This window comes from Sus scrofa, chromosome 1, assembly GCF_054392235.1.
Source record: "Sus scrofa isolate SSC_HxYL_T2T_F1_AM1 chromosome 1, Sscrofa_HxYL_maternal_Yorkshire_Landrace_v2.0, whole genome shotgun sequence".
NCBI lineage: Eukaryota > Metazoa > Chordata > Mammalia > Artiodactyla > Suidae > Sus > Sus scrofa.
Window position 1 is genome coordinate 198,953,551 of NC_139383.1, and position 15,613 is coordinate 198,969,163.

The 15,613-nt window shown below is 36.4% G+C and overlaps 1 protein-coding gene across 1 annotated transcript in view; it reads left to right on the forward strand.

Annotated features, from left to right (window-relative positions):
• Positions 1 to 14,367, forward strand: part of LOC146406949 (potassium channel, subfamily K, member 16-like) — a 32,529-nt gene extending 18,162 nt beyond the window's left edge. Inside the window, exons 5-6 of the mRNA XM_084982801.1 lie at positions 8,476 to 8,644; positions 13,805 to 14,367. Of these exons, the coding sequence (XP_084838927.1) occupies positions 8,476 to 8,644; positions 13,805 to 14,013 (378 nt within the window). The 3' untranslated portion in view covers positions 14,014 to 14,367. The remainder of the gene's footprint in view (positions 1 to 8,475; positions 8,645 to 13,804) is intronic.
• Positions 14,368 to 15,613: the final 1,246 nt, after the last annotated feature.

Genomic DNA, 15,613 nt, shown 5'->3' on the forward strand with positions numbered 1-15,613 from the left:
CTATTGTTATGTCCCAAAACATGGGTGAATCTTTAAATAATTATCCTGAATGAAATAAGTGTGACCCAAAAAAACCACATACTGTATGATTGCACTTATAGAATATTTTAGGAAGTTCAAATTAAGGCATAGTGACAGAAAGCAGGCCTGCTAGAGCTTAAGGTCAGAAATGAACATTGGGTGCAGAGAGCTGGGTAGGGGGGATCATCCGGGACATGAGGAAGCTTTTAGGGTTGATGAGTAAATTCACTATCTTGTCGTATGGTTTCAAAGGTGTAAAAGCTTATGAAGTTGTCCAGGTTATTTATTTAATTTTTTATTATAGTCGATTTACAATGTTCTGTCAATTTCAGCTCTACAGCAAAGTGACCCAGCTACACACATATATATATACATTCTTTTTCTCACATTATCCTCCATCATGTTCCATCACGAGAGCTTTGTTATAGTTCCTTGTCCTGTACAGAAGGATCTCATTGCTTATCCACTCTAGATACAATAGTTGGCATCTACCAGTTCCAAACTCCCAGTCCATTCCACTCCCCCTGCCTCCACGTTGGCAACCACAAGTGTGTTCTCCATGTCCATGAGTTTGTCTCTTTTCAATAGATAGTTTCATTTGTGCTGTATGTTAGATTCTAGATATAAGTGATATCATATGGCATTTGAAGTTGTCCAGTTTATTTTTGTCAGTTATGCCTGTTTTTAAAGGGGGGAAGCTTAAAAAGCATAAAAAGTTAAATAAATAGGAAAGGCTAAATTAAAGTGTCTCAGGATCCATATATGGTAATATAATCATAAAGCAGTCATTCTCAAACTTTTTGGCATCAGGACCTCATTCTACTATTAAAATTAGTTGAGAACCCCAAAGGACCCTTGTTTATATACTCCTCTTCAGGAAAACCACAATACCTCAGAAAACAGCAGAGATGCTCTAAGCATATTTCCCCTATTTTTCTTTTTGTTTTTAATGATTTTTATTTTTTTCCATTATAGCTGGTTTTCAGTGTTCTGTGAATTTTCTACTGTACAGCATGGTGACCCAGTCAGACATACATGTATACATTCTTTTTTCTCCCACTATCATGCTCCATCATAACGGACTAGATAGAGTTCCCAGTGCTGTGCAGCAGGATCTCACTGGTTATCCCTTCCAAATGCAATAATTTGCTTCTATTAACCCCAGACTCCCAGTCCACCCAACTCTGTCCCCTTCCCTCTTGCAACTACAAGTCTGTTCTCCAAGTCCATGAGTTTCCTTTTTGCGGAAAGGTTTATCTGTGCCATCTATTAGGTTCCAGATATAAGGGCTATCATATGGTATTTGTCTTTCTCTTTCTGACTTACTTCACTTAGTATGAGGGTCTCTATTTCCAACCATGTTGCTGCAAATGGCATTATTTTGTTCTTTTTTATGGTATTCCGTTATGTATGTATACCACATCTTCTTAATCCATTCATCTGTTGATGGACATTTAGGTTGTTTCCATGTCTTGGCTATTGTGAATTGTGCTGCAATGAACATGCGGGTGTGTATATCTTTTCCAAGGAAAGTCTTGTCCAGATATATGCCCAAGAGTGGGATTGCTGGATCATATGGTAGTTCTATATATAGTTTTTTGAGGTACCTCCATACTGTTTTCCATAATGGTTGTACCAATTTACCTTTCCACTAAGAGTGCATGAGGATTCCCTTTTCTTCACACCCTCTCCAGCATTCACTTGTGGACTTACCAATGATGGCCATTCTGACAGGTGTGAGATGATACCTCATTGTAGTTTTGATTTGCATTTCCCTAATAATCAGTGATGTTGAGCATTTTTTTCATGTGCTTGTTGGCCATCTGTATATGTTCTTTGGAGAAATGTCTATTCAGGTCTTTTGCCCATTTTTCAAATGGGTTGTTGGCTTTTTTTGCTGTTGATTGTATAAGTTGTTTGTATATTTCAGAGATTAAGCCCTTGTCAGTTGCATCATTTGAAACTATTTTCTCCCATTCCGTAGGCAGTCTTTTTTTTTTTTTATGGTTTCCTTTGCTGTGCAAAATCTTGTAAGTTTGATTAGGTGCCTTTGGTTTATTTTTGCTTTTATTTATGTTGCCTTGGGAGAATGATCTAAGAAAACATTTGTAAGGTGGATGTCAGAGTGCCCTATTTTTCTAGAACATTAAATTCATATACAGAACAATTAATTTTGCCAAATATTAAAAATTCTTGTACTCAAGTCTCAAGATTTAATAAAGTTATTTTTAGCTATTTCATGAAGACATTATTAAGTGAAGTTGGCTTTTTTTAAAACTGAGTATCTAGTGTTCAAGAACATAATGACTACTAGCAGAGTCAGTTGCTACTGCCTTGACTCCTACAAAGGTGCCAGCAGTTTTACCCACCATATTTTTTGCATTGTCAATGCAAATGTCAACTCAGTAAAAAGGCAAATGATGTCTTAGTATTATTATGAAAATAGATTTGATCCTGCAGATGTCCAGAAAGTTCTTGGAGCTCTGAGAATTGTAGACACAATAAGAGCCACTGCCATAAAGAAACACAAGAAAATGATTTTTATGTAAACAATTATAGTGGCTAATTTGGGGAGAAGAAAGGGATGGGATATATGAATGTGATTCTGGCTTATATTAACATCTTATGATAAATCACTAAGCTAAAAAAGTTCATTGTATATCCTTTGAAAATTTTCTCTATGTACATACAAACATATGTATAAAGGATTTTCCAGGAGTTCTCTGTCGTGGCTCAGCAGAAACAAATCTAACTAATATCCATGAGGATGCGGGTTTGATTCCTGGCCTCACTTAGTGGGTTAAGGATCTGGTGTTAACCCACCAGGCTGCCCTGAGTTGTGGTATAGTTCACAGATGTGGCTTGGATCCTGCGTTGCTGTGGCTGTGGCGAAGGTCGGCAGCTGTAGCTCAGATTGGACCCTAGCCTGGGAACCTACATATGCTGTGATGTGGACCTAAAAAATTAAAAAAAAAAAAAGGATTTTCCCAGATTTATTGAGATATCATTGACATGCAACGCTGTGTAATTTTAAGATGTACCCCATGTTGATTTGATACCACCGTAGCAAAATGACAAAGTGGTTACCACCACAGCATTCGTCAACACCTCTGCCATGTCAATAATTAACAATTTCCTTTTTGTAGTGAGCTCACTTAAGATTTACCTTCCTAGCAATTTCAAGTTATAATACAGTATTATTAGCCACAATAACCATGCTGTACATTAAATCCCCAGAACTTATATACGCATTTTCTAACTGGAAATTTATACCCTTTGAATGATGTCTCTCCACCTCACCCAGCTCCAGTCCCAGTAACTACTATTCTATTCTCTGTTTCTCTGGGTCCAGGTTTTTAGATTCTACATATATGATTTATCATAAAGAATTTGTCTTGTCTGTCTGACTTATTTTACTTAGCATGATACCCTTAAGTCCAGCCATATTGTTGAAAATGACAGGGTTTCCTTCTTTCTCACAGCTGAACAATACTCCATTGCGTATGTATATCGCATCTTTATCCATTCATCTGTCATAGACATGTGGGTTCTTTCCATATCTTGGTTATTTTGAATAATGCTGCATTTCACATTTACTGCCCACTCTTGCAGCAAAAACCTTAAGCTAGTACAATATGCCTTCTCTTGATCTTCAATGCAGTAGGCTGAGTGCTGTAGCTTCTCTTTTTTTTCCTCAAAGGTGGCACCAAAGCTCAAGTTGGAGGTCTCCCTCTGGCCCCACAGCTTAATCAGTAGCCAACCTATCAGCTGCTGTCAGATGTGCACAGAGGGAGAATTGACCACAGAGTAGTGGGTGTGTGGGTGAGACACACATAGCACTGGGGGTCCCTGTGAACCAGTTGGGGTGACCTACTGGTGAGGTGTTCCTAGTGGCTCATAAGTGGGCTTCTTGATGGAATGTGACAGAGTTAGGATCTGCATCCCTTTAATGTCCTCCAAGGGTTCTATCTGCCACTCTACCTGTCTCTTCCCACCCCTATGCCCTCCCTGCCATGTAGCTCCCAATTCAGTACTCTGGATGAGGAGAGAGAGAAATGAGCCCCTTCAGAGCATCTATGCAGCCGAGGAACTGAGTGCTCATTTCCACAAGCTCCCTTTCCCCCACAGGATAAATCACAGGCTGAGGAAGATCTTTCTTGACACTAAGTTGTGCCACCTTAGGGAAGGGCTGATGCAGGCAAGGTCAAAATGCCTCTTACCCTCTCCAGTGTCTCCAAACTTGTACTTTTTTTTTTTTAATTTCTGTAAGTGGAGTGCTGAAACTTCCCCTCTGGAAACCTAGACTTCCACAAAGTCTCTTTATCTGTGCATCGTTGCTCAGGAGCTCTCCAGGGCTCCTGGGCCACAGCCAAGAGAGGCTGGCAGTGGTTCACAGGTCACTGCAGTGTCCTTAGCTGGGACTAAGGTCTGTCTGTCTATTACCTGAAACACAGTGAGCAAGACTCCTCCCAGGTCCCTTGCCATATGGTGCTGGATCCCACAGCTCCTTAAAGTCACTTTTGTCCACAGATGGATGCCAGATTTTTGTTGTTGTGGGTGAAAAAAAAAAAAAATGAAGGATGTCTTACACTACCATGATGCTGATACCACTCCCTACACAGGATTTTTTGAGATAAAAATTAGATCATATGATCTCTTTATCTTCAAAATTATTATGGTTTCCTCTCTGTGATAGTATTTTGAATAGTTACCTAATTAAATCTAATGACGATTGTATTCCATTAAATTCTTTGCTTATGTTGAAATTCTTTGCTTATGTTGAAATTCTTATTATAATGCATTTCCAAACATAACATCATATTAATTTACTTTATATTATTAACTTAAAAAGCCATTTATAAAATTTTAAGCAGAACTTAAATAGTTAAAATGGTTTTGTCAATAATAAAACATTTTAAAAAGAAAAAAGTGTATTATATATAACTTCTAATTATTTTATCCTTTTTAAATATCTAGCAAATCTTTAATATTATTATGGATGCATGTGAGTTTTTAATGTCTTTAGCATTTAATAGTTAGTAGTCTTTTTTTTCTTTTTAGAGCCACACCCAAGGCATATGGAAGTTCCCAGGCTAGGAGTTGTTTCAGAGCTGCAGCTGCTGGCCTACACCACAGCCATGGCAACGTGGGATCCTTAACCCACTGATGGAGGCCAGGGATCAGACCCGAGTCCTCATGGATACTAGTTGGGTTCATTACTGCTTGAGCCACAGTGGGAACTCCAACAGTTAGTAGTCTTTTAATTCTATTTCTATGTTATTGTATGAAGGAGTTTTGTTTCCCAGCAAAAGGCCAGAGATTTTTATCATATACATTTTGTTTACTGCCCCATCCCCAAGTATAATAACTCCCTGGCCTACAGAACATTCATTATTCATTGTAAAAATCAAACATGTAAAAACTGATATACTGTAAACTTCTTTCATAAATGAAGAGATAGGGAGGCAATGAGATAAAAAAACATAGTCTAAAAATCTTGAAATACTTGGGGCCAAGTGATTACTTCTTAGTAGAAAACTATAAGACTTTGTCTTTCATTTACAGAAGAGTATGCTTTCTGAATAGTTTCTTTCAAAAGTCATATGTATGAATAAATATTTGGAGATTTCTATTATGCAGTTTAGTTTTGCAACACTACAATTTGGTCCTCATGACAATCCCACAAAGAAGGCAGGGAAGCTATTACTATCTAAAACTCAATAGTAAAGGGAGTTGGGATTTCTTGTAATATTTCTCATGTCTATAGAATGAAAAAGTGCTATGTAAATTGTGTTGAGCTTAGGGCAAGATACATATTTTAAAATTTGGATAAAATAAGCAGGCCTGCAGAATCTTATCTGTTTTTGCTAAAACCACCCACTCCACAATGGCTTTGATAAGAGTTCTGCAGATGGAGAAAGAGCAGGAAAGTGTGTGCTTTATATAACTTTGATGTATTTGGACTAAGTGGATGTGGTGCTCTGGCAACTCTGGTTAAACCGTAAAAAACCTTTAGCCAAACTTAAATGACTTCTTTCTTCTTCTTTCCCTTGGGCCCATATCCATTTATAACTCTAATGATAGGGAAAGGCAAGCATAGAAAAATTTCTATTAGAAATGAGCAAGCCCCCAAAGAAGAACATTTGCCTAAATACTAAGTAGACAGTTAAGGCTCCTTGAAGCAAAGAGACTCCAGGTTGATACAAAATTTTTCAGCTTGAGAGATAAAAGAATCTGCATTAGTTTGCTTGGGCTACCATAACAAAATACCACAGACTTGATGGCTTAAACAACAGAAATTCATTTTCTTACAATGTGGTGGGGGACTGGAAGTCCAATATCAAAGAGCCAGCAGGTTTGGTTTCTTCCGAGGACTCTCTCTTTGTTTTTCAGATGGTTTCCTTTTGCTGACTCTTCACACGGTCATCCTACTGTGCATGCGGGCCCCTAAGGTCTCTCTCAGTGTCCAAATCTCCTCCTCTTATAAGGAACCGGTCACACTGGATTAGGGCCTACTCTAATGGCCTCATTTTAACGTAATTACCTCTTTAAAGGTCCGTCTTTAAAGGATTCCAATTTAAAGTATCCAAGGCACTGGGGTTAGGGCTTCAACACAGGAGTTTCAAAAGGACACATTTTAGCCTACTGTGGAGTCCGAAGAGAGGGAAACTCCCAAGAGGTAGAAACACTGATCTCATACCTAGTGCTTGGCCCAGGAATGTTCCCGAACTTGATTCAATGGTAAGGAAGAAGTGAAGTTGAAAGAGCACTTACCTCTCACTAGGAGCCAGATTTTCTCAGCCTTTTCTTTCTTTTGTTAACCCAAAGGACACAGAGACCTAGGGTGTGGTCAGCTGGGGATGCTGCTGGGCCTCTCAGGGAAACCTGCCCAGGCCTTTGAAGGACCTCTTGCCAACCTTTTTCCCTGCTCCTTACAAATCCACCTCATAACATAGATGGGCAGAGCCCTGTCCCAAAGCCTCAATGATGTGGTCCTCAGAAAGCTTGAAAACAGATCAAAGTCAATAATCAATGGCAAGACTACATTACAACAGGAACCAAATTCAAGTCATTCTATTTCCCCTCTCAAGTAATGCTCAGCAATCTTGCCCATTCAAGCTCCCCAGAAAAGCTTATAAAAACTATACTAGATTCTAGAAGATTTAAATGAGTCATTTCCAACCATTTTAAATGCTCAGCTTCTGTCTGGATGTGATTTTCTTTAATAAAATCTGAATATTCTTATTAAACTCACAGAGAAATGTTTTAACACAATTATTCCTTGATTCCACACAAAATAAAATTCATGAAATGTATACCAAATGTCTTTCACTGCCCTTTTCTTCTAATTTTTCTATGATCATCCCGGAGGGATTTTTTAGGGGTTCCCAGTCAGGGCCCCTCCAATATTGATTGATTCCAAAGCCAAGTTCCTCATGTATCCCCCTTTTCAATATTTAGGATATTCTATAATTTAGAATATTTACTGCTACAAAAGAAAATACAGTACGCACAAGGCTGTGATGTGACCACTGCAACAAATTACTATCAAAATATAAACCTCCATATGCAATGGTATTTTTAAAAAATCAGCCCAGTTATTCTGGTACTTAGAATTCATAATCTCTGGTATAGTGGAGTAAATTATATGCAAATTTGGTAAATGATACTTACATATATAAAAAATGTTTAACTTATCAAAGTCTGATGAAAGCATAAAATATGTCTCTTTTCCCTTTGTTTGCTTTACATCTTATATAGTGCTGGCCGGTAGTAAAGACAAAAGATTCCAGATGAATGATAAATGGCTTCATAATAAATGAGTAGAGACTTGAATTATATGAAAAGAAATTGATAAATTATCATATGAATGTCTTGATTTTGTTTGAGAATATGTTTATAAATATAAATATATCTTGATTTTGTTCTGCGGGGTCCTCTATACAATAAATACTGATGCCAAGTAGTGTTCTGATCTTCTAGTGACAAGTATCTAGTTTACCTTATTATGCGAGCAGGCAGGAAAACTTGAGGCTGTATCCAGACTGGGAGTCTAGGCTAGGCTGGGATATGTGGGCAGAGCCCAGGGAAAGGAGGAACTTTAGCCTGATATCTAGGCAAGGGAAATCTTAGAAGGCATTGGGAATAAAATGTCACACGGAAATTGATCTTAAATCAAGGTGTAGATGTAGAGAATAGGAAAGAAAGATCAAGAGGAAAAAAAAAAACGGAAGATGGCGGAACAAAGGATGACAGGAGGTAGAGCAGAAGAGCCTGGACATAGTCCCAGGGACAGAATTATTCAAAAGAAAGATCTTTTCTAGATCTCCAAACCTTTGAGCAATGAAGGAGTAGATAAGAACATTGAACTAGTGGAGCAAATGGTAGTTTTTAAATGCTACTACTTTATGATAAAACTGCTAACCTTATATCTCTTTTTCTAATATATTTTAGAAAAATGCTTATCTCTGGAAGAACTTACTTTTCATTCTAATTGGATCCTTTTTTTTTCTGATATTACCACCATTTGTTTTCATGTCACTAGAAAATTGGAGTTATATTGAAGGAATTTATTATTCATTCAACACCATAAGCACTATTGGTTTTGGAGACTATACAGTAGGTAAGTCTTAATCATCTTGACATAAGATTTGCTATCAGAAACCAGATGTAAAATCACAGATCAAATATTAACATATTTCTTTAAGAAATAAGATGAGGATCAAGCCCTTTTAAATAAAAGCTCATTGTATAAATAAACTACCCCCTTCACCTTCCTCTCTCCTCACCCCACAGTGATCATTAACTATGAGGATAAGATATAGAGTAATTCCTTTTAAACTAAATATCTCTGTTTGATCACACATGGAAGACAAAAGGCATATGCAATCAATACTTAAGTGATGAACCCTATATCCTGTACCTTATATATAACTTTTCTAAAATGTATTTCAAATTTCTCCATAAAATGAAGATGGGAAAAGGAGAGGGATAGAATCATACAGACATTAGGTTTTTCCATATGCAGCCATCAATCAAGTTTAAAATAACTCATAACTTATTGGAGGTATAGAATTCTAAATTGGCAGTTATTTTCTTACAGTACTTTAAAGATGCCATTCCATTGTCTCTGGCTTCCATCATTTCTGATGATAAGTCATCTGTTAGTTTCATTGTTGATACTTTGAGGTAAGGAGCCTTCCCTTGCACTTCTCCTCAGTCCCCACTCCATCTGCTTTTAAACTTTTGTATTTATCTTTGGTGTTCAGCATGTTAACTATTACTTCAGTGTTATTTGCTTTGTATTGATTCAGCTTAGGTATCACAAATTATTAAATCAAGGAACTGAAATCATACATATGTTTTGAAAAATTCTCAGATACTATCTATTCAAATAATGGCTATTCCTTCCTTTCTCTCTTCTACTTTTGGTACTTCAATTACATGAATGTAAGACCTCCTCACTGGGTTTCACACATTCTAGTGTACTTTCTACATTTTCCATTGTTTTCTCTGAGTTCACTTAGGATATTTTCTATTAAAATGTCTTCTAGTTTACTAATTCTAGAAACTACTATAGATAATATGCTTTTAAATACATTTAATGAGTTCTTGATTTTAATATATTTTTGAAATTTAAAAAGTCCACTTAATCCCCCCATTTTTTGGTAGATTCCAGTTCTCTGATGAAATCTTTCATGGAACTTTCCAACTATTTTCCATATTATATTTAAAATATTATATTCATAGTTATTTTAAAGTTCTTATCTCTGTATATCCATATTTAGAACACCTGTTTGTCTATTTTTAGTTTCTTTTCTTCCATTTGGTTTTTGGTTGTATGGTTCTATCTCTTGACCTGCCCAATAATTTTTGGTTAGATACTGGACATTGTATATTTTTTAAATTATAGATGCTCATGTGACGGAGATTAATTGCTCCAGCTCCATTTTTCCATCAGGATTGCTTTGGCTAGTTGGCTACAGTTTAACCTAAGGTAACCATAAGTTCATTTTCAAAGTCTGTGAATCTGTTTCTGTTCTGCAAATAAATTCATTTCTATCCTTTTTTTAGATTCCACATTTAAGTGATATCCTATGACATTTGTCTTCTCTAATTTCACGTAGGATGATAATCTCTAGGTCCATCCATGTTGCTGCAAATGGTATTATTTCATTCTCTTTTATGGCTAATATTCCATTGTATATATGTACCACATCTTCTTTATCCATTCCTCTGTTGATGGACATTTGGTTGCTTTCATGTATTGGCTACTGTAAATAGTTCTGTAATGAATATTGGTGTGCATGTGTCTTTTCAAATTATGGTTTTCTCTGGATAGATGCCTAGAAAGGGAATTGCTGGATCATATGGTAGTTCTATTTTTATTTTTATTTTTTTGAGGAAATTCCATCGTATTTTCTATAGTGTTTGAACGAATTTACACTCCCACCAACAGTGTAGGAGGGTTCCCTTTTTTCCAAAACTCTCCAGCATTTATTGTTTGTACACTTTTTGATGATGGCCATTCTGGCTGGTGTGAGATGGTACTTCATAGTAGTTCTGATTTGCATTTCTTTAATAATTAGTGATATTGAGTATCTTCTCATGTGTTTTTTTTTGCCATCTGTATGTTTTCTTTGAAGAAATGTCTATTTAGATCTTCTGCTCATTTTTGATTTTTTTTTATATTGAGCTATATGAATTGTTTGTATATTTTGGAGATTAATCCCTTGTTGGTTACTTCATTTGAAAAGATTTTTTCCTATTGATTGTCTTTTGATTTCTTTTTTTATATGGTTTCCTTTGCTATGCAAAAACTTTCAAGTTTAATTAGGTCCCACTGGTTTATTTTTGTTTTCATTTTCATTATTCTTAAAGGTAGATTAAAAAAGATTACTGCAATTTATGTCAAAGAGCATTCTGCCTATGTTTTCCTCTGGGAGTTTTATAGTATCTGGTCTTACATTTAGGTCTTTAATCCATTTTGAGTTTATTTTTTTGCATGGTGTTAGAAACTGTTCTAATTTCATTTTTTTATGTGTCACTGTCCAGTTTTCCTAGCACTGCTTATTGAAGAGACTATCTTTCTTCCACTGTATGTTCTTGCCTTCTTTGTCATACATTAGTTGATCTTAGGTGCTTGGGTTTATTTCTGGGCTTTCTATTCTATTCCATTGATCTACATTCCTGTTTTTGTGCAGTACCATACTCTTTTGCTTTATTAGTATTTACTGAGATATAGGACATGAGGGAACAAAGGAGAGATGAGGCTTGGAAACTTTCAGCAGTCAAATACCAAAAACAAAATCATACTGTATTACTTTTCACCACTTCAAAAGTACCCTTATGATCCTTTACAATCAATTCCTGTAGTGAGTTCAGGAGATCTTAGAGCTGATCAAGGAAAAGGATATGGCCATGAGGTTGCAGTAACTTGCATGAGTTTTATTTGGGTTACACTTACACAGGTTTGCATGTGGGTTAAGCCCCTCACATCATGAAGCCATTGAGAGCCACTGGGGGAGCACTGGGGCCACTACCCAGAAAGGGAGGAGGGCTGGGGAACATCTGGAGGCAGAGGAGAAAAAGAGGGGCTCTAAGTACTGTCACTCAGCCATCTGACAGGGGTTCTCTGGTCAGAGAGCTCCAAAAAGCAGCAGTAACTTAGAGTCTTTTAGAGCTACAGGGCTTATCTATGGCTCACAGACATTAGGCATAATTTCATAGGATGTGCAAAGCAGGCAGGTTCTAATGGCTACAAATCTGCTTATTTTAGCTATTTTTTTTTGAATAATTGGATATGGAATTATTTGAGTTTTCCAGGTTACTAATAAATGAAGATATACCCTTCCACAAGTCTTGGAAGCTGAGTACCAGTGAGGTTCTAGAAAATCATGGGAGATCTCTGTCTAGAAAGCCTGGTTATAACTATTTGGGTTCCTGGAGTGTCTTCTTTGCTCTCCAGCTCCCAGCTTCTTCCCTTTGCCAGCTGCTGCCTTCACTCATTGAAGGCCCAGGCTGCTTCTGGCAGATTTACCCAGTTCCCCTGCTCTGTCTCCAGACTTCAGTAGACAACTTGAGATACACACAGTGGGGATCACTCTACAGGAAAGCAAGCCTCTATGAATATCTTCTCTCCTAGAAAGAACTTGTTGCTTTCTAAAATTTAGTTCATTTAGGATTCTTTATTATAGTTGATTTACAATGTTCTGTCAATTTCTGCCGTACACCAAAGTGGCCCAGTAATACATTTATATACATTCTTTTTTTAACATTATCTTCCATCATGTTCCATCACAGGTGACTAAATATAGTTCCCTGTGCTATACAGCAGGAGGATTGTTTTTCATGTCCTCAGCTCTCTGATTTTTTTTTGTAAAAAATCTATGCTTTTGTAGTGTATCCCATTTTTTCCTCTATGGATATGACCATCTCTTGTGTTTTTCTAATACTAATACAGACGTTTCTTACATTTGCTTTTTAGTTAGTAAAATGCACACTCAGATGCGGTCAATAGACTTAAATCTCAGGTTTAGGTATATTTCGCTTTTACTGGGGGCTGTGTGTGTATGTGTGTGTACATGTATTTTGGGAGGCAGTATTTTGAAGAAGTTGCATCATAGATGGTTAATAAATATCATCTCAAAACAAAAGTGCTTATAGCCCTCCAATTATACTTATTCAATTCATTATCTGATAACTATGCTGCATAAATGTTTTCTTATTTATGAAGTTATAGATAAATATCAAATAGTTTAATGCATTAATGATAACATGTATTTGTTATTTCATGCTCTCTTGTGATAAGTCACAATGTGTTGCCTCTGGTTACTTCTCTCTGAACATCAAAGTTCATGTTCATTCAAGTACATCTCCTCATACAAGTAGACTGCAAACATGAAAAAGAAATTATAGGAATTGAAAAAAATATATAGCATTATGGTATTAGGATGGTTTAATTATGAATGATTTTCTTTTCCTCCTTCAAAGAGTTCTCTCAAGATTTCTAATGACAAAAGCAATGAATTCATAGAATTTTAAACTCAGAAATGCATATACCTGGTACAATGAAACACACTGTATCTTTGTTGACAAAATATGAATCCCATTTTAAATGGTTTTGTGTTACATATTTCTTTTTCTTCTCTCATTTTAAGGATTTCCTAAATGTAGCAATGATAAAGTACTTCACTGCAAAATATTGTAGTTATGCTGGTATTAAAAAATAATTTTCAAAGAGGAAGAGAATTTTTCAACTTCCAGATGTGCTCTAAGAATGAATAGAATCTCAATATTTGTAGTTTAAATTTTATTCTTTCTTTGAAAGCAGTGATAATTTTAGATAATCCATATTTTAATTTCTAATTTGTTCTCAGGATCAGATTTTAAAGGAGGCATTTTTCCTAAGTATTGATAAATTAAAGAAAATGTTGGTGTTTTTTGGGGAGGGGTTGTTTGTTTGTTTGTTTATTTTTAGGGCCACACCAGAGGCATATGGAGGTTCCCAGGCTAGGGGCTGAATCAGAGCTACAGCTGCCGGCTTACACCACAAACACATCAACTGTGGGATCTGAGCTGCAACTGCAAACTACACCACAGCTCATGGCAATGCTGGATCCTTAACCCACTTAGCAAGGCCAGGGATCGAACCTGCAACCTCATGGTAACTGGTTGAATTAAATTTCTGCTGCACCACAATGGGAACTCCTGAATGAAAGAAAATGTTATGGGGAAAAGTCACTATCTGATTATTTGCATGTTATTTGTTTTCCGTCTTTAGTTTCAAATCCTATGAAAGACAATCAGGACATCACTTACTCCATCATCTTATTAATTTGGAATCTCCATGGTCTGGCCTGGATTGCTCTTCTATTTAATTTGATAGCTGGCTTTTTTGAAGAAATGGAATCAAAGCTAAGTAAATATACATCTGATACAGAAGTTCAAAAAGAAAAGAAGCACTCAAGCCCTGAATGTCAATACCTTTAGTAGGTCTCTTCCATCTGAACTGCAGAGTATGTCCACAGAGCCCATTCAGAAGTGTCGGAACAGGAAGGAGGAAAAGAAAAACAATCAGGTGTTTCTCCATAAACCTCTTGTGTGAGTGCCATTTCCCCACTTAAATGTATTTTAATTTTGTATTGTTATTAAAAAATAAATTTTAAAATATAATCCAAATCTCCATTTCCCTTATCCTTCCCCGCACCAGTGTCACCGCCCCACCCCCACCCCCATTTGGATTCATGCTGGCATTTGCATGCAGTAGAAGCTTAACCTGAAAGCTGCATTTCTTTTTTTTTTTTCTATCATGTATTTCAATAAAAGAAATGTGCCTGTACAAAAGTGCATGAATATAGAGTTACTTTCATTGAGTTCTGATTCTTATACACATTATTTCTGATTATCAATCCAGTGTTTCTTAGTATTTTATGTATTTTTTAGCCCTATCAAACAAAAAGTACATTAACCCAAAATAAGGGCTTGAGAGATTTATCTTTTTCAAAGGTATGATCCATAAATTATAGTGATATCTTTTTATGGAAAACAAGGAAACTCAGCCCTTAACGTTATAAAATATTGCTCAATATGACCTTCTTAACAACGAAAGTGTGAATTATCTCTATATAGACATAGATAAGGCTGTATATATAGATATTGATAAGTGGCAGGCACTGAAAGAGAAGGGAAAATGCCTGAATTGGCTGAAAGATGGTAGGAGAAGGCAGAGGAAAGAATTATGAGATTAAGGGAAACAGGTGTCCTATACAGGAAGAATTCCTTCCTTGGGTAATAAAGTCTGCATGTTAGCACAGCCAGGGTCATGGAGATGAGAGGCAAAAAAATTGTGGGTAGATCCTTCCACATAATTTTGCAAAATGCCACAACCATCCCTTAGATCCCAATCTTTAGTCTGTGGGACAAAGAGCAACAATTACTTTTTTTTTAATTGAGGTATAGTTGATGTACAATATTATATGTTTCAAGTATACATCATAGTGATTCACAATTTTAAAGGTTATACTCCACTTATAACTATTATAAAATATTGACAGTTTTCCCTGTGTTGTACAGTATATCCTGGTAGCCTATTTATTTTATACCTAATAGTTTGTACCTCTACTTTTTGGCCACACCTGCAGCACATGCAGAAGTTCCTGGGCCAGGCACTGAACCTGTACTGCAGCAGTGATATCGGATCTTTAACTACTTGGCCACTAGGGAACTCTGATAGTTTGTACCTTTTAATCCCTTACTCATATCTGGTCCTTACTCCTTCCCTCTCCCTACTGGTAACCACTAGTTTGTTCTCTACGAGTCTGCTGCTTTTTTGTTATATTCACATCTGTTGTGTTTTTTAGACTCCGCGTTGTGATATTATGCAGTAGTTTTCTTTCTCTGTCTGACTTATCTCACTTATCAAAACACTGTCCAAATCCATCCATGTTGCTGAAAATGGCAAAATTTCATTATTTTTTTTGGCTGGGATAGTATTCGTGTGTGTGTGCGTACATCCCCTTTATCCATTAGTCTGTTATGGACACTGAGTTTGCTTCCATATCTTGACAATTGTGAATAGTGCGTCTATGAA